This window comes from Acromyrmex echinatior, chromosome 2, assembly GCF_024713525.1.
Source record: "Acromyrmex echinatior isolate Ae372 chromosome 2, ASM2471352v2, whole genome shotgun sequence".
Lineage (NCBI taxonomy): Eukaryota > Metazoa > Arthropoda > Insecta > Hymenoptera > Formicidae > Acromyrmex > Acromyrmex echinatior.
Window position 1 is genome coordinate 22,876,710 of NC_141853.1, and position 19,975 is coordinate 22,896,684.

Here is a 19,975-nt window from a genome sequence, read left to right on the forward strand (position 1 = left end):
AAAATTCATATCTCGATTTGTATTTAAAATTAAGTTAAATACCTTAAATATAAATGTTTCTTTAGAAGACAATTCCTGTATTTCGAAATAATCTTCGAGATCCGTTTCACAACATACTATGCATTTATCGAGGTACAGCGGCTCCTGAAATAATATCGATAGTTCAAAAAAACGGATTTGCGTGATTAATAAAATAACGTGAAATATACTAATCACTCACTCGTAATAAAGAATATCGTCCAAGTTTCTCTTTGACCAGAAGTAAGGTAGCTTCTTTGATACCTATGTGCTTTGGAAAGAGCGATTCGTCGTTAAATTCGGGATAGTCGGCATTCGGCTGAAAAATAAAAATATTATTTATATTTATGCACAAAATTATTTACAAGACACATTTAAAGACACGTATTGTACATATTTACTTTGCCGTTTGTAACAAGCATGGCAGTAACAGGCGCAAGTTTAACAGTTCGACCGCGTCTCCAGTTATTGTCAGTCGGTTGCGCTACCAGAAGACGTCCTTCGAGGACAAACCTAGCTTCTTCGTGTGCCCATTCCAAAATCTCGACAGCCATCTAATGTAAATTTTATAAAAATTAATAGCATGATTAAAGAATTAAGCAATTAACATTTTTAAAATTGAATAAGTATAAATAGAGCATCTTAATTAGATTTACACACCTTTCTTAATTTAATATTCACCATATCCTGTTCGCCGACAGACCGTCTGCCATTCTGAATAATTGATATTCTCCTCCACAATTTCGTCGACGTAACATCCTTTGCTTCCTATTATAATTATAAATGCATATTTATTTTCAATTTTAAATTGTAACTAGATATACTTCGTGATATACTTACAGCATTCATGTGTTCCAAATGTAGCTCGATATTTGTTTGTGCTTGCTTAAGCCTCTTTTTCGCTTCTTGGATATCAGGTCGAACAGAAGGTGTCGCTTTGAGCAAACGTGCCAGAAGCAAAGGATATTTCGTAACTCTTTGGACAGGAACCTGTAAAAAATACAATACATCAATTATGTATGATTTATATCTTTCATTCCTGAATAAAAGATTAAGTCAAGGAATTAAGTGATAATACCATTAAAAAGGAGTTCAGATTCATTCTTCGCAAAACCGTGTTCTCCATTTGAGAAACTCTGAGAAAGATGCGAAGAAGCTCTTTCTCCTTCTCCAGATTTTGCAGTAATAAACTGGCGCCGCCTTGACGTGTACAGTAACTCTCGAAAGCGTGGAGCATTCTTTCGGACTCAAGGAAGATCTTACCCACGTCCACTGTCAAGAGATCCTCGTCCCCGGATTCCTACACAATCGAAAAGATCAGACATCACAATACACATACTTTTTCATATCAATTCATACGCGTATTTAAAATAAGAACTGAAATACATGTTTTGCAAGAGTTTCTAGGTTTACCTGAGCGAGTTCCACGCTGTCCTTTAATTTCTCGGCCAAAACGAGATTATGCTCGAGCAGCTCCTCGACGTTTAGGAAGATTGCCGATAGTTGTTCCGACGTGAGAAGACCCGCTCTTAACATTGGCCGGTGAAACTCCTCGAGTATGATGTGTAGATCTCTGCCGTACTTCTGCTCGGTTTCCACGATTTCCGTGATAATCTCTTTCCGTTCCGCGCGTTTCTTCGAGCACTTCCTGCACACGAAAGGCGCATAAACGACACCGCTGAAAAAAACATGAAAAATAAAAATATCTGCGCGACACCGCGATAACGCAAACGTTATTATATATTAAGGAAGTTATTATATATTATATTAAGGAAGTTACTACCAAAAAGATTTTGTCAGATAGAAGCGAAGACAATCGAATATGAAGCTTGTAACTACTACAAATTTGTATGTGTAATCTATAATCACAGACGAAAGCGGTTGTCGCAACTTCCGGACGTTGCATTATCCATTCATCAAGCGTCAACCGCGCTCTTTGATAACGACACTTTCGCTTTCGGGCAAATAAAATCGATGGTTGGAGAAAGTAGCTCACTGTTTCTCTTGCGTTGCATTTGTCGCGTAATTTAATCAAACAAATTCTTAGATATACAAATTTTAAAAACGTTCAATAACTTTGCTTTGGTATTCAGACAATCAAACTTGAGTAACAAGAATAAATTAAGATATGGATGGATTAAAAATTTCAATGCATTTTAATCCATTGTTTACTGGAGAATTTAATTAGAGAAACTGTTAATTAATCAGAGAGCTCGCGTTTCCAATAATCGGTAGATTAATTCGAGCAAAGATGATTTTTTTCGATTGATTTCTCACAAGAGGAAGATCGGTACAAATCACTACGGATGCGCAGGTGGATCACAGCTGTGAAAAGTCCGCGACCGTAACGAAACGGCATTCGTTCCTCGATTCGCAGGATTACTCCTGGGAGGCCGGAACGCAGAACGGCACTTTGTTTGTGGATTTATTTATAGTTCAGAGGGAATCGAGCGAATCTCGCGCGGAGTTCGCAGTAAACCGAATCTCTCACGGTCGAAACTCGGCCGCGCAGCCGTGGAAGATACGCTCTAGCGAGGACTTTGGACCGTTATATCCTCTCTCCGGATCATCGAATCTGATTATCTGCGAATCTGGGTGGAAGTGATAACAGCGATACGATTTAGGACGTCGAGAAGAACGTTAAGAACGAGTTTCGAAAAGCTCTCGTTTATATGCATCCGGCGACTCAAACGGAAAACTATAAAGAGGTGAAGCTATAATTTGAGATCATTTAGAATATCGAAGTATTTTTCCGTATCTGTAATACCGGATATCGAACGCATCAAAATTATAACAGTTTCGGTGTCAAATCTCTCAGACTTACCTGTCTGTTATCAGAGGATCCAGTCGCTGCTCGCAGTCCTCACATAACTTCGTGGCCCCGGAAATCACCTGCGGCATTCCGCCGAGGAGGCTTCCCGGGCCGGAGGAGACGTTGCCTGTCCTCCAGCGTCTTGCGACACATCGAGTGCTACTGGCTTGGCTGCTCTCAGATCCGACTCCGCTGTCAGTTCTCTCTATGTCGACTGTCCGCGACTGTGACAACGATAAGAAGCATTGATTAGAACCCCACGTTAACTAGCATGTATATTATTTCAGAGATCTCAAAAAAATGTTTTATTGGAATCGTTAATACGTACTCAGTTAGTCAAGTCTGTTGAAAACAAATTTTGTCAAGTGTTTGTTTTAAATTTTGTCAACAAAAAGATAAAAAAAATTTGATGCAAATGTTATATTTGATATTAAATTGTTAGCAGATATACGACAAAATTCACTGACACAAAACAAAAAAAAATATTATTATAAAATCATGTGATGTTTGTTGGCAATTTGATAACAAATTAGAGCAAGAATCAATCAAAGTTTCGTTTGGTTTTTGTTGATAACTTGCTTTCACATTATGTTGCAAACTTTGTCGAAACACAAGTTTAATACAGACACAGCTGATATGAATTTGCTGAATATTTTGATCGAATTTGTAGACAAATTGCTAATCTTTTGCTGTCTGGGTAACTTCAAACTTACCTTCAACGTTTCCGGTGAGCTCGTCAAGATAATATTGCATTCCTCGCTACTATCGGACACGTTGGAGATCTGTGAACTCTTAGAACTGAGATCGCCCAGGCTAGTCTCCTTTTGCTCATATAGAGCTTCCAGATCTCCTTCAGCATCATCTTCCTCGTCCTCGTCTTCATCCTCGTCTTCCTCCGCGGAACGTATGTGATCCTTAGAATCCATTAGGAAACTTAACAATTCGAACTTGGTAGAGATATTATTCTCGTCCTCGGGCGACATTGACATTTTCTTGAAGAAGTCTTCGGGACTTTTGGACAAATAGGTTTCGGCCAGATCTTCCGAGTTGGACTTCTTAAAAACTTCCTCGGATAAATAAGGGCCGAGAAACTGATCTGGAGTGATTTTTTTGTAATATTCGACATCGCCGAAGTAGATTCTGTCCTTGATATAATCTTCTGTGGGTGGCGGACTTAGAGGTAACGGCGGTGGTTCGTCGGGTATCTCCTCGTAAATCGGTTCCTTGATCACCTCGTATGGATTCTCTTCGAGGAAGAGATTCGTCGAGATGAAATCACCATCCGAATTCAAGCTGGATGAACGCGAATAATTTGCTTCTAGAGTAGACTCAGAACTCTCGTATTCTTTGCTCTTCAGTAAGCTCTGTTTCAAGATCTTCAAGATGACCTGGCCGCTGTCCTCGTCCAGGATTTCACCGTTCTCGCGAGCCTTTCGTAGAGAATCTTCGAGCAGCTTAGAAATCAAAGCCTCCTTGGATAAGCTGGGCAGTTTGGAGGAACTTTCGATATCCTTGAATCGCGTCTTGGACTCTGGCCGCGTCATTCTTTCATCTGATGTGTAAAATCTCGAAGACTGATTAGAATTAGAAGATTTAATCTCAACGTTCAGTCTCTTTTGTTTCTCAAAATTTGATGCCGACTGTTCCACGTAACGACACGAGGAAGTATCATCGCTAATCAATGTTGGTGCTTCGCCAATCATCTTTAGATTCGTCTCGCTATTTTCAACGACGTGATCCTTCCCGATTTGTTTGGAACGAGAATCATCATTCGTCGACTCGACCACGATATTCGATTTGTAATTTTGGAGTATTACCAGAGTGCGATTCTCCACGGCGTTCTGGACCTTCGGCGGATTCTCCGAGTTTACAGAGATCACTGTCGGATTGCACACGCTATCTTCTCCGCCGACGCTGATAGTCACTTTGTTACCTGGCGTTAATTCCGCGTTTGTATTTTGATCGCCATTGATAAGAATGGACGTTCTTCTAGCGCCTCTCGGACTGGATTCCGGACCGATCTGCAACCGATGTACCAGCGGCGATGAGCGCGGACTCACCGTGATTTTACAGACATTGTTCTCGGGCGAGTTGATTTCGATCTTCGAGGATCCGTAAGAACTCGTCGAATTCCACGATGCTGTCGACGTTGAAGAAATCGTTCGCCGATGATCCCTGATCGAATTGGCAAGATTCTCATTCGCATCAGCGCTAGAGTAACCAATCTTGAAACGATGCCTCTGCTTACCAGGCGGCGGAGACCAGCTCGTAGGTCTCATCGTACGAAAATGCTCATTACTTGCATCGGAAATATCACTGCGTGCATCTGGAGGTAGATCAACCTCCTTTTCGGCATTATCGGCAGTCTTCTCAGGAATCTCATCAATGATCTTGCTAGTCTCGATCTCGCGATCGGAATTCTTAAACCCGCCATCTGTTTCTTCTTCGATCTCTCTTGTTTCGTTCTTTCTTCTCAGCGAACTTTCCTCATCGACATCCTCGCGTGAAACTGCGGACGATGACGATGACGATGAAGATTCCTTGATCTTCTTGCTGAGACTGAGGCGCATCGTATCCGAAAACAGGACGTCACCCGCCGAGATCTCCGGTTTGCTGAACGACCGATCGCTTTGACTCCGCGTCAAGAAGGATTTTCTCGAGTTCTCTGCAGACGATTAAAAATCAATCGGTAATGAAAAGAAGTTATGACGGTGTAGAATTTTAATTCCACAATGTATAAATATATATATCTTTTAATGATTATATTTAAACATAAACTGTAGTATCAAAATATAATGGGGTGTAACAGTTAAGAATGTATGAGTCTTTGCAAAAAGTGATATTTATATTTAACAATATAATTATAATTAAATGAAATAATTTTTTATCTAGCCTCTAAATCACTCAAACTTTTTGTGTTACTTTTAAATACAATATAAAAAAATCTAATCTCTATAATCTTTTCATAATCTTTTTATTAAAATATATGCGTAATATATTTCTTAATGTGCACATTTATAACATAATTCTTAAACTATATTAAAATGTAACACATAAAGTCTAACATACTAAGAAGAAAACGTTAAGAAGTATAATATTAAGTAGGATATACATATTAAATTTCCATTCTCCTTTCCCCAAACGCTCGATTTGAAAATAAATATTAATCTATTGTACATTTCCTATTATAGGATTTAAAATTATCTTAATATAACATAATTATTCTTAAATACAAAAAAAAACAAATTATATATTACTTGGTTGCAAAAAATAGCCGTAGATAGTTAATTACATAGTTAATATATAATTTTCTTATCTTTCAGATTTCTTCAGCGCTTATTTACAAAATTTAATAAAACCGATTAATAAAACTATGCATTTCATGTTTATATAAGCAACAATTTTAAATCAAACTCGAACTGTGAAAGAGTAAAAAACGATTTATATAATTTAATTTTATGTTTGCGAATGTTCGGTAATTTATTTTCTCCTATTGTTTTTTATATTTTATATTTATAATAGAAATATTTCTCCTTTTGTGTAAAGCGAGAATTTCCGTTCAGTTCACGGGCATGGAGAAATGTCCGTAACGCTAAAATCCCCCGGAAATAAAACCGCAGATGTGAAGCATGAAGTTGGAATTGGATACTCGTGAAAAGTATGATCGATGATTTGATATCAAAATTTACTTGACGCGTCTGAGAAAGTGCAATTTCTTAGCAGATTTATGGTGGTATCGCATAATTATAATGTATAATTCGCAGAAAAAAAGTACATTCAATTTTTTCCTAGTAAAAAAATCACATTATATTCCCGAACGAAGTTAACTATGATGTTAATATAAGAAATTCGAACGAAGTTAACTATGATGTTAACATATTTGTACTTTCGACGATTTGAAATAGGTTTAATATATTTATATATATTATTTTCTATCACACACACATATCTACGATAGATTAAAATTTGGAAGATATCTGTATTTTTTTATTTATAGAATTGGAACCTTCTACAATAGTTTTGAATTTGTAATGGATATTAGAAAAAATTGATTTATTTTTCAAATATTATTTAAGCAAGAATATCCTCTTCGACTTTCGATATATTTCGTTTAAATTTGATTCGTTTGTTACGACAATCTCAATGTAAAGTTCATGTAAAATCGAAGATTTCTTTCGATACGTATCTCTAATGACCGGCGAAAGTGCGCCAATTTTGGATGATTCGCAAACAAAACGAGTTTTAAATTTCTCGCTGCGAGAAAATTCAATGATTTTTCCACGGTTGCTCCACTTTATACGGCCATCAAGAATATCTAAGACGCGTGCGATTATCCGGCCGCAAAAGCGATTGCGCAAATCGCCGATTCGCCTCGTTTATGGCTTTATGACTTGGATCAATCTCACGCACGTAAAAGAAAAGATGAGCTGCCGCCGTTGCGAGGTTTTGCGAAACTAAGCATTGTGCCGCAATAGCTGATGAGCCTTCTTTGCACGAATTTAAGCGTGTTGATCATCAGCGTAGCATCAAACATGACGTCAGTATAAATACTCCATAAAATACTTTCTAAAAATAGTAAATATATCTGTTCCATTTTTAATTTATCATATCTTAGAATTTTACATATAATAATATTTTTAATATTATTATAAAAATTAATGTAATGCGTAAAATTTTTAAAAAGTTTAGATCTGAAACCTATATAATATTAATAGAGTATAATCACACGATCTAGAATTCCTTAGCTTAAAGTTCGCTACTGAAAGACGCGAAGAAAGGTAATGTTCATGCATATCTTTCCTTGCGTTTCAAGCAATTATCCGGCAAATAAGGCGATCGCAAAAAGTATGTTCATTTACATCTCGCATAGGAAATGTAAATAACAATGAGTCAAGAAAAAAGTCTGTAGTGAACAAAGAGAGAGAGAGAGAGAGAGAGAGAGAGAGAGAGAGAGAGAGAGATGCGCCACGCTTAAAAGAATCGCTCTAAAATATTCTAGGTAACGAGCCGTTTTTCTATGAAAGAAAAGCAATGAACGACCAGGTTCCTCGTTCACGCGAGGATTTACGCCACCGCGTGCAAAACGAACGAAGAAGATCACTGATGATGTACGGACCATGAATCGCCATGATGCGAAAAAGAGTTTATCAAGCCGCACAGCCAAGCGCCGTCGTCTCATCGTCGGTACGAACGAGTGAAAACGTGAGAGATCTCTAAAAAGCATATAATTACATGGTTCTGGACCATGCGCATGCGGATCAAGAGAACGAACTGATGATTTATGAGGCCCGTAGGTAAACAACGACGGCGCGAAAGAGTCAAGGTTCTCTACAAGCTACACGATCAGGTGCATCAATTACAGGCGCAGCACGTGCTGATATATGATCGATAGTACCTCTAAAATTCACTGAGTTTATCTTTTTCGTACATCCACTTTGTTCACTTAATCTTTTTTCATATTTTTGAGATAAAAATTTATTTAAAATACACACACACACACACACATATGTGTGTGTGTGTGTGTGTGTGTGTGTGTGTGTGTGTGTGTGTGTGTATTAATATAATATCTAGGTTTAATCGTAATTAATACTTCTCGTATTTAGTTGATTTATTCATACAAAAAATCCTGTATCTAACCTTAATTATTGCTTAATCTGTTTTATTTATTTATTTTTTATTTACATTTATATTACATCATAAAAATTTATGCAGAATAGCTGCGTTTAGCAGAAAGAGCAGTTTTGCCCAACTGTTGTAATATTTTTATCAATTTAATTGGTTCTTGCCAATAATTCCTTATTTGATCTAAATGTATAATATAAATCAATCATATTAAAATCTGTTTTATATATATATATATATATATATATAAAGCTGCTTTTTCTCATGAATGCAGCCAATGTATGTGCATTGATCCAACTGCAGTATAGAACGTACATTACAATATTAGATTTCGTTTATTCTATTTTTATAGTTTTGTAATTGATACTTCTGATGTATTAAGAAGATTATGTCCCAAGATTATATTCAAACTGTTAATTAATGGTAACAAAACAGCAAATAAAAATTTGTATTTGTATAATATACTCAAATGTGATCCAAATAGCGCAACAGACACGCCTCAATTTAATTATGAGAAGACTGGCTACAGGTATTAATTTTCAAAGTGGAAAGAGCACAGCGAAAGCAGTCCCGTGTAAATTATCGTCATTGTGTTATTACATTATTACTGAATTATCGTGCAATATACGCGCAATACAAAAAGTATAGTGAAACGAAAATAATCCGCGATACCTATGCATCGCGCGCTTGCATGAAGATCGTACGTCCGCCGACGCGGGGAGGAGAAACGAGCGTAAAAAGATTCTTGGGAAAAGAAATCGGTGTTTAGATTTTATAATTCGAACGCACCGAGAAGAGTTTACTCGTGCCTGAGCTTAGAAAGTAGACTGGAAGTAACTAATTAAAACGCGCCATGAAGGAAGAACAGAGATAGATTGTGCAAAGCAATGAATGGAGATATTCTATCTTTAGAATCACTGAATTATACACATTGAATACTAAAATCCATTTGTAAAAACGAATACTAAAGCCGATTCCTTTTCTATCATGATTTGAAATTTAAAATTATTTAAAATGATTTTTTTTAATTAATCCTCCGTCTGCAGTCGTATTTTTATTCCTTCCATCTGCAACTTGGGTCCTTTTTGTTTAATCCAAATTTTTTTTTTAGGTTGTTCTAGGCTTTCAAAAATGTGAAAAAATTCAAGGTTATTTTTCATCATCTCTATTACATAATTACATTATCAAAATTTTTTAACTCAAATGTAAAAATCTTTAATATAATCCGCTCTCCTCTCTCTTTTTATTTCGGGGAAATTCGAAAGTGGAATTTCTGTTTGTGTTCAAAAAACTCAAATTGCAGGCTGAGGAATTAAAATTTTTTAATTTAATTTAACTTGCTTTTAAAATAAAAAATTGAATGCTTTTATATTTGTAATTCGCATCTCAAATAATTAACCGTAATTATCGTGGTATAATAAACTATTATTTTTAAAGAGGTGCACTTACTAACTTTCTTCGTAAGAATAATGATTAGTATTAGTGTAGAAGCGATAAACAAAGCGGATGCGAGAGAGGAAACCTCGCGCCTACGAAGCGTCTCGGTCACTCGCTCGCTCGTCTGCAGTTATCTAACGTGTTGTCACACAGTGCATTTACACCGGAAACACGATCACCGGAAACCATCGTAGGTGATTTGTTTTATTTTCCGTTATAACACTGCCGCGAGCGTAAAGATTCACCAATGCATTTCAGGAGTGGTCGAACCAAACATAAAATGTGAAAAAAATTTTCAAAAATAGTTTTCCATTTACAATATTTTTCGTGCAAAATCACTATATTAATTAATTTTATTAGTTAATTTTATTTTATTCTAATTTCTTTATGATAGGAAGAAATAAATTACATAATATAATAATATTTAAGAAGAAAGTCGAGTTATATAAATTTTCTAATTAAAAATTTAACTGTAAATACATACAATTGTCAGAGAAATCAGACTGCGAAACAACTATAATACAACATTGTATATTTACAACCTGCATATTTACAAGTGGAGTCACTTTTTTGTACTCAATTTTCCGAAGATGCTCATTAATTATTCGATTGCGACTAAAAGAGGCATTGTTAGTTAATCTGGATTAAGTCTAGTCAATATTGAGCAACGGGGCTTTAGTCTCATTTTAAGACATGGATGATTCTCAACGTCTCTCCGAGAGAAACTGTCAGCTATAAGCTTGATGCGAACTATACTGCCGTGCTCGATTATTGAAGCATAACTACTGAGCTACATGTTAACTCGCCTCGATCAGTCGATCTATCGTGAGCGATAAATACATCATACATCCAAAAAGTACATCGGCACGATCATCATGCACATGGTGTACAATTACTATTACGACATGTATATTTTGCTATGCTACTACTATTATAATCGATGTTATTAGTATTGAACGTGACTTATGACGACGGGCAAAGATTGCGCGCGGAATATCAATTAATACTAATTAATATGACGTATGTAAAGAGTGGTTAACGCAACGTTCGTTCTATTAATAGAATGGATTCACGTAATTCTTATTTTTCCTTGTCGAGATCGGCACTCAGACGAGTCGCGTATAAATCGGTCGGCGCGCATTTCAACTCCGACGTTACCGCCAATCATCCGAGTTAATTCACACGACTTTTTCCCGTCACGTCTTATCTCGTGTCCGTGTGCAGACTCAATTTGTACCGCGAGTTCTACATTCTCGAATCCACTCATCATGTCGTAAACGTCAGACCTGGTTTCGAAGCCCTTTTCGAGAAAGATTTAATTATGCGAAATAGTAACGTGGAAAATTAACCAAGACTCATGAATTAATTCTTTGGAAATCTACGTAATAGAGAGAGAGATAACAAATATATTTTTTTTTAATTTTACTAAATAGAGAATAAATATTTTAATCGTTTTTCACACATATCTAATTATCAAAATCTAATTATCTGAATTTTCCTTTCTATTTGAATAGAATATCGCATTCGATATAATCTTTATGTGTAATATAACAATATATATCTGAAATGGCAAAAGAAATTTTCGAAATATGAAATATACGTGATAGATAACAAATTAAAAAAAGAAATTTGCTAGAAAAATGGGAAATAAAAATATATTTCTAAAAAATATATATTTTGAATATATATATATATTGAATATATATTTTGAAAATATATTTTCTAAAATGTTTTTCATAATTAGCGCCTAATCTAATTATCTTATTTTCTCTTTCTTTTTCTTTTTATTTAAACGAAATATCGCACGCGATGTAATCTTAATACGATAATAAAACAATGTATCATGAAGTGTGAAAGAAATTCTCGATGGAAATTATTTCATACTTAGTCGGAAGCCACTAGACTTTCACAAAATTATATTTTCAATCATGAAGTGAACTTCCGCGACTTCGGAATTCGCATATCTTAGTAGACTCGCAAACCGGCGCTACGTGATGCACTTTGTTATCGGAAGCATCAGTGCTCGATGCCATCAGCGAGATCACGACTAATTTAAACCGAGGAAATACGCACATTTTTCCCTTTCCTCTTAAAAAAAAAAAAATAGATAACGGGATCGAATTGGATTGTTACTGATTAAATTAATATGTAACTATTCCTGTTCCTTTCTCGGCAAAGTGTTTACGATACACTGGCGAGTCGCCACCGACGTATCGATAAATATGTACGTGTCGTTCCGTATAAGGCGGACAACCGTCGTTCGCATTGTCCCCGATCGTTTCGTATCTTTCCCACGCATCCACTTTCACGGCATCTCTCTCTTTTTCAACACGAATGCTCAGGAAATGCGAGCCCGCAGCATGATAATGCCTCTGTGGAGAATCGTTTGCTTCGCGATAAATATGCGACATTTGTTAAAATAATTTAAAAGATATATCCTCTTGAGTAAAATTAAAAATACTCAATTTAACAAATAACTAAAATAAATTTAAATAAATAAAATTAATTTAATACTCATTTAACTCTTTATTCGAAAAAGAGAGAGAGAGAGAGAGAGAGATTATCCAACATCACCATTATGATAAGTAAAAAGTCTTTTTTTTTCTCTCTACAGAAAAGTATCACTTGTTGATGAATGAAAAATAAATTAATAATTTATTAACATAAATTTTTCGACCGTGTCAGTAAATATTCGACTGTTGTGGTTTTTTAAAAAAATATTCTTTTGTGCATTCAATATCTAAAAAGATGCAATGTGTGAGTGAAAGATAGATAGATTATTTTATTGCTGTTCTGAGAAAAAGAGAGAGAAACTTTTTTAACAATCTACTATTAGCTAAAATATATCTTTGGAATAACCAGAATAATTTGTCAACTTGATGCCAGCTAGCCCTGACCTTATACACTTTCGAATGTTCCAGACGCAACTCACATGGCTTCTTTAGGCTACTTTTAAAAGCGATCCAAACAGCCCGAGGATAAAACTCAGGGACGTCAGGATCTGCTAACCTTTCTCCTCTTGTCATCGGCAAAGCCGTCTTAAGGACGGTTACTCATATATTGCAATCGCACCTTCCAATATCCATTATTAATTCGTGTTAACTTGCCATTTACGAGAATAATTCGAAAAGTTCTCAATCTGATAAAGAAAACGTGATTTTTGGTAAAATTTTTCTTATTTTTCAATTTTGTAATCCTTTTCATTGGGTGCATTGTCATGAGGGAACTAAAAATTGATTGCTTTACACGGCGGAAACAAAGAAATTGATGAACATATCTGTCTGAAATTTTAACAGTGTTGTACAGGATCTTTAAAATTATAATTTAATATATATGACGTCATTTTTGTGTCACATCAAATATTTTCCGAACTACTCTCGTATATAGTTAATAAAAATGATCATTATCCATGCGAAAAAAAGAATAACTTTCACATTTATATTTTCATCATTATTTCTCTGAAAAGAAATGATGTTGCCGGTACTGTAAATTGCAAAAAATTTGTTAATTTTTAAAAATTCTCGAGATGGAAACACGAGACGTAAAGCCATTAGCAGGAGCATTGCACGAGCCATTATGTTTAAATGCATAACGTTTTTTCGAAAGCTCAAGGATAACCTGATAAGTCATGTCAACCACACGCGGTCCATTAATCACGTATATTAGCATAATGGCCGGATGAGAGGAGGACCGTACTGACGATGATAACACGATGATAAGCACTGATGATCCTCAACGCAAGATTATCGATCTGCAATGGACCAAGATCTCTATCCGCGATATGAAAAGTACAGTTGCATTGTACGTTTAGACTACTAATTTCCGCAAACGAAATTAACCCCTAGACGACTATAAATGTATCACCCTTGGGGCGAACTGCCCCGTTACACACACATACAGCGACCGTAAATTGACCGGTTATAGTTATCGCTGCAGAGAGATCTATCATTAATTTACTTCTATATTATTAATAACTACGGCTCTGAGATAATACTTATGTTATTACGAATATCTGACACTAATTTTGAGAAATGAATTATATATGTCCGGGAACATCACCATAAAACGTTTAACGCTAATATCATCGCGTACACTGTTATAAAATTATAGCTAATGCATGAAAATAAATAAAGAACAACGTGATATCGACCGTGGCAAATGCAGCGATTTATATATAATCGAAAAAATGATATATATTTAATTATGTAATCTTGTGTATAAAACATGTAATTCAAAGAAAAAATTATGAATATATAGATAAAGCTTTATCGTATATTAAATAATATAGTATGAAAAAAAAATACCAATCAAAAGATAAAAAGAGAAAGAGAACAAAAAGTCAGCTTATGTTCTTTCTTTCTTAAAACGCAAGATTATTTTTATATTTGTTACAATTATTTTATGAATTTTATAAAAATTTTTTATTGTGAATTTAAAATTTTATTTTTAAAATGGATAATACATTTCTTTGTTTTTCTTAAAAATGCAATATACGATACGCCACTTTATAGATAAAGCATCACAATTATTTTGAAATATATATATATATAATCCAATAAAATTATTTTTAAACCTATATCTAAACTAGATATTTAGATATCTCAGCAAAATCGTTCTTTTCATGCGATTAGTTAGTCATAACGTATTGAAGTTTTAAAATTGTAAATTGTAAAAAATGAATTTGGCCATCTCTACGCAGTCACTGACTTATTATATTATGACACGCTACTCGCAACTTGCTTTTAACTTCTGATCTATTATTAATGGCTTATTATATAGAAGTTATAGAAAGCTCATTAAGAATTTTATAATAACTCAGAAGAGTCTTACCTTCGGACTTTAGAATTAGATCCTTCTCGTCTACAGCGATACCTGGGAGACGATCCTTCAGCTCCTCAATCTCGATCTCCAACTCAGTCTCGTCCTCAAGTCTGATGGTTCTCTCGTCCGACAATCTCCTCTCCTCTGGTAATATCCTCTCTCTGGAAACGTCGATCTTCGAGGCAGGTAGCGAATTGTCAAGTGAGGATCGCGATTCGCTTCCAATCTTATCTTGCTTCTTGAACGCAATGGAACGATCAAATTTCCTAGACGGAACGAACTTGTCTATCTTAATCTTGTCGGGACCAGGCGGCGTGATTTTCTTTACTTCCGGCACGATTTTTGGCTCTTTATACTTGATTCTGTCTACTTTCGGATCCCTGATGTTTGGAATTGTGATGAAGTTGTGTTTTTCTTGTTGCTCTTGTGACATGATTGGCGTTTCCTCCTTCTCTTCTTTGGGTTCGGGGCTATTGTCCCGCTGTTCCTTACCGCAATTGGCGATTTTGCCGATCCTGCTCCACGAAAGTCGTGTCGCTTCAGACGGTTTTTCAGGTGCGAATATCACGTTATCAACATTGAAGAGCACATTCTTTCTTTTGCTCTCGATCATTCGGCCGCGTTTCAAGATGCTTTTCAGTGTCTGTCGGGCCTCCTTCAATCGCCTAGGTGGTCTCTTTGGAGATACCTTCGGTATCGGAATCCTAGTGACCGGCGGTGGCACGTCGTCATCGTCGTCCGATATCTCTCTGGGCCTCTCGTTGAACACTCTGATTCGTTGACCTCCGATAGCCGCTACAGCACTTCTATTCGGTATCCTTTCAATCGACTTTACTTTCGACGAATCGAATAGACTGGATGATCTTGTTCTGAGATCGTCCTGTTCCAGCGCGTTATCCGACAGATCATCACTCAAATCGTCCTCGTCCTTCTGTTTTTTCAGTAATAGATACGGATTTACGTTGCACTCAAGGATACTTTTCCGCGAGTCCGCAGCAACTGATGTTGTTGTGCCGTTCTTCCAGTCGTCATGGCTGGTCCTTCTCTGATTCGCTTCCCTCGTTGGTTTCTTTGAAACGTGAGTCAGTCTGGCAGATGTCGCGGTGGAATGAGTTCGCGAGTGACTCTCCGGAGTCTCATCCAGCATCCAATCATCCGAGGACGCGCTGCCGCTGGTGAAACCAGGTCGCGATTTGCGATCGTCGTAGCTCACAACCGTGCTCGGCTGCTTGTCGAACCACTCGGATCTGGACAATGATGTACCCTCGGTTGTACCTTTTCGTTCCTTGGCAGCGGCCCTTGATACCATACTCTGGCTTCTGGAATCTCGCTGCGAGGACGGTCGATGTGGTGAGATGCTGCGCGCCCGTGATCTCGGCTCCACCAGCCGATTCCTTCGCATCTGGTCATACGGATCGTCGATAGCGGTCCTCAGCACACCTAACAAATAGGTTTAACCGTTGTATTCACGAGAGGAGATCGTCCCACGCAACTGTTTCGACTTGTTACGCCGACCTAGATTTCCAAATCGAACGCGAATAATGAAATTTCTGACAACGCTCATTTCAATTTCTAATATGGATGTCAGAAAAATTATTCTCTCAAGATGCTCTTCTGGAATTTGAGTGTCCTTAATCTGTTTAAATTTACATTTTTTTTTTAGCACACTGAATGCATATATATATATATATATATATATATATATATATATATATATATATACTGAAAAAATGTATTAAATTTTAATAAATATTTGTTTAAACAGTCTAACTGGATATTTACTAAATGTAAACATATATTTATGTGGTATAAGAACCATCAATTTGATTTAATTATCATTTTCTTATAGAATAAACATTTATTTATCGTAATACATGTTAAAGTAGTATTATTGAAAAAAATATGTATGTCATAAAATTTAATTAATTTTTTCTCAGTATGAGCTACTGAATTGAATATTTTCATATTTATATTTTAACAACGTATAACGTATAATACTTTATTTGTAGTACAAAAATCTTTTCAAAAAGAAATATAAGTGATATGTAAAAACAAGAAATATAATGTACACTAAATTTGTTAACTATTTGCTATCCTTATCTATCATCGATTATCAATGACAAATGTAATTCGGATAATCACATAATGTTTATATTTCACATAATGGCACAATTGCCATTGCGAAAACCATTCAAGTGTAAAGTATCAATTGTCTTAATCGAAAGGTTGCTGCTCTACATTTCAAACGATTCACCCAGTATCATTTGTAGTACATGTCTTGAACGTCTCTCTCGGCAAACAAAACAATGTAATCTAAAACGATTTAAATGCAAACTAAAGTAGGTATAGTCGCTGAATAAAATTCAGTTATCTTGCTTGCGGCCGAGAACTTTCTGCGCTTCGTCGCATGCACGCTATCTCGAACGTGAGCAAGGAGAAAATCTCTAATACGAAGAGCGCGTACAATTAGAGCATGAACATCATCGGCAGCACGACAGGTAGAGGCTCTTACATCCCGCCCTCGCTTATTTTTCGAACTCGGAACCAACACCCTCATATTTTAGATACGCAGGACGTTCCACTTCGTAGGTATCTATTTCTCTAACGTATCTTGGCATAATATACAACGACGAGAAAACCATTCTATATATCATAAGAATACCGTTGTAAAGGTACCGTTCATAAAAATATCGAAAATAAAAGAGTAATCTCCGTGAAATAATCAAAGATATAAATTAAATGGAAAGAGAACGAAAAACTGTACTACAATTGATTATATCCGCTATCTTGATACATCATTGCTAACATTGTACGTGAATATTGCAATTTGCTTCATCAGCGCGAGAAGCAACTAATACTAGTACATTAAAAAAAATGCAACTCTGGTTGCATTAATTGGAATTCTGGACAAAATTTTCTAGTTGTATTATAGTTCAGATAATAAACATTCTGATTAATGTAATCAAAATCTTTTTATTCGTCCATTTTCCAGATTGCTTCTCATCCTGATGAAGTAACCTGTAATGTTGGCAAGGTTCACGAAATGTTGGCTGTTAAATGTATCAAGACACAGAGATAAACCGCGTAGCTTCTTCAAAGAATGTCTTGTTGAAAGTAGAACCAGAAAATTCTGATTATATGTAAATAATAATTTTGGTCTTAAATAAAAATTTATTGCATAATAGATCTAACTAGAAAATTCTGATTCGTTCATTTCAATCAGAATTCCAATTGCTTTTAACAAAATATCTTTCTCAATGTACCTATGGAAACCTCAAAAGTGTTCGCTGGTATCCAAATATCCGAGAACACGGAATAACATAATTATTGTAATATAATATTCTTGAGGCTTCCACGGGTATTTTCTATATAAAGATTATGCGTTTCGCGGGTTTCCTCCGTGTCCAGATCCATTCTTGGAATGCCAACGTTTCGTGAACCTTGCAGTCCTCTTCATCAGAGCGAGGAGCAGCCTGATACTTATTATTGTAATCGACAGAATAAGTAAAGATGCAATTACTTACCGGCGAGGCTCGGCCGAGATCTCGAAGATGACGGCAGTCGGCAGGTTCCACCGAAGGGCAGACCGGCCACCCGTTGGCCGCCGCATTTGCGGCAGCTGCCGAGTTTCCTTACGGTGCCGGCGAGGAACTCCGGGCAGGAGCATACCACGAGCAATGGCGTTGCGCCCGGCAGCGGCGGCGGTGTCAGGAAAGGTCGCGCCGGGTCATGTCCGGCGAGCCGCGACGATCTGACAGTGCCGTACAGCCATGGATCGCCGCTATAGATCATCTGGCGGGAGAGTATGGTGCCGCCGCTTATGGTGCCCCAGCCACCCTTGCCAGGGTCATCCCCATGGTTCTGATGCTGCCGCGACAGACCCAGCCGCACGCTCCACGACTTCTTGCCCTTGCTCAGAGTATCGTAGCTCTGCGATCAGTCAAGAAGGAAAGGCAATTGAGCGGACATGATAAATGAAGGGTCAGGTCGATGAAGGAACATTAATCATATTTATATTATTTATTAAGAATATCATACTCTCTCTTTCTCTCGTTTCTAATATCCGAGGAACATCGATTTTAATGTAATTACAATACAGTTATCTAATATTGTGCGAGAGCTGATTACTTCCGTTTCTTTTTTTCGTTTTTCTTCTTCTCAGTTATGTACTTCCGCTGCTATAATAAATAAAAAGGGAAAGAAGGTACAAAAAGAATGGTTTTGTTTTGAAGTATCTAAAAATTGAAATACTTCAGATAGATACTACAGATTTGAAGATTATTTCTAGTTAAAGTTTTAGATTTGTCATCAAAATCGTTCTTTTCATATCTTTATAATTCGTTCGCAATTATAGTCATAATTGTAGTTCTGAGTCTAGAAATAAAATAAATTAAAGAATTTATGAGTACATTGCATTTACATATCATAGTCTAAACGTAAGAATTTCTATCGCTACAACAGGATATGACAGCATAATTTTCCGCCCTGATAAATACGTGTAGTTTTGTTAATCGTTAATCTCCCGTAACTTTTTATTAAATTAAAGCATATAATCTACGCTCAACTAACGTAATACTATACGTTCGAGACGCATAAAATATTTTAACTATATATTCGTTGTCAAGAAATATCTAACATACTTTTTCATCGACGTGATTACGCTTGTTTCCTTGACTGCCGGACGAAATTGGAAGTCCCGTAATAAGTTCCATCGTAAGAAACGTCCGAATGTATTTGTTACGTATGTATAATTTGCGGCAGTCCTACAATAAGTGACTATCGGTAATTATGGATGCATCATTCTGCCTGACTCTCCGGTCGGTCCGTCGATACCGCGTACCTATAATAACTTCCTGGATACGGAGAACACGCGACATTCTCTCTCCTGAATAGCCGGAGCTATATTCATCCGGAACACAAAACAGAAAAGCCATTGTTGCCTCTGTCATTGTCCCAGCCATCATTCTACCCTTCTTCGGGTTGTTTACCGAAGGTACGCCGTAGCTATGGCATGCATACGACATCGGTATTTACGCCCGAGGAAACAAAATTCCGATGCATATCACTGGAAACTTGACAACACGTGTACGTCCAGTTCCAGAAATATATATCTTCGTCAAGATACTTTATCTCTCTTACAAAGAGACGAGGATCTTTATCTTTTAAATTTGGAGCAATATTCAAACATGTTTTCAGGTTAAATAACATTCTATATCGAGTTCATCGGCAATGTTGAACTTTATACTAAATACAGTCGATTTTTTT

The 19,975-nt window shown here is 36.3% G+C and overlaps 1 protein-coding gene across 4 annotated transcripts in view; it reads right to left on the reverse strand.

Annotated features, from left to right (window-relative positions):
* RhoGEF64C (Rho guanine nucleotide exchange factor at 64C) overlaps positions 1-19,975 on the reverse strand; it is a 121,842-nt gene that overhangs the window by 1,352 nt on the left and 100,515 nt on the right. For 3 of the 4 annotated variants that reach the window (XM_011064322.2, XM_011064321.2, XM_011064320.2), the window contains 11 exons: positions 18,235-18,640; positions 14,720-16,150; positions 3,544-5,495; positions 2,843-3,054; positions 1,432-1,696; positions 1,097-1,318; positions 859-1,008; positions 679-786; positions 420-572; positions 221-337; positions 43-144 (listed from right to left, as the gene is read on the reverse strand). In XM_011064322.2, coding sequence (XP_011062624.1) covers positions 43-144; positions 221-337; positions 420-572; positions 679-786; positions 859-1,008; positions 1,097-1,318; positions 1,432-1,696; positions 2,843-3,054; positions 3,544-5,495; positions 14,720-16,150; positions 18,235-18,640 — 5,118 coding nt within the window. The remainder of the gene's footprint in view (positions 1-42; positions 145-220; positions 338-419; positions 573-678; positions 787-858; positions 1,009-1,096; positions 1,319-1,431; positions 1,697-2,842; positions 3,055-3,543; positions 5,496-14,719; positions 16,151-18,234; positions 18,641-19,975) is intronic. The other variant, XM_087402720.1, reaches the window with a different exon arrangement.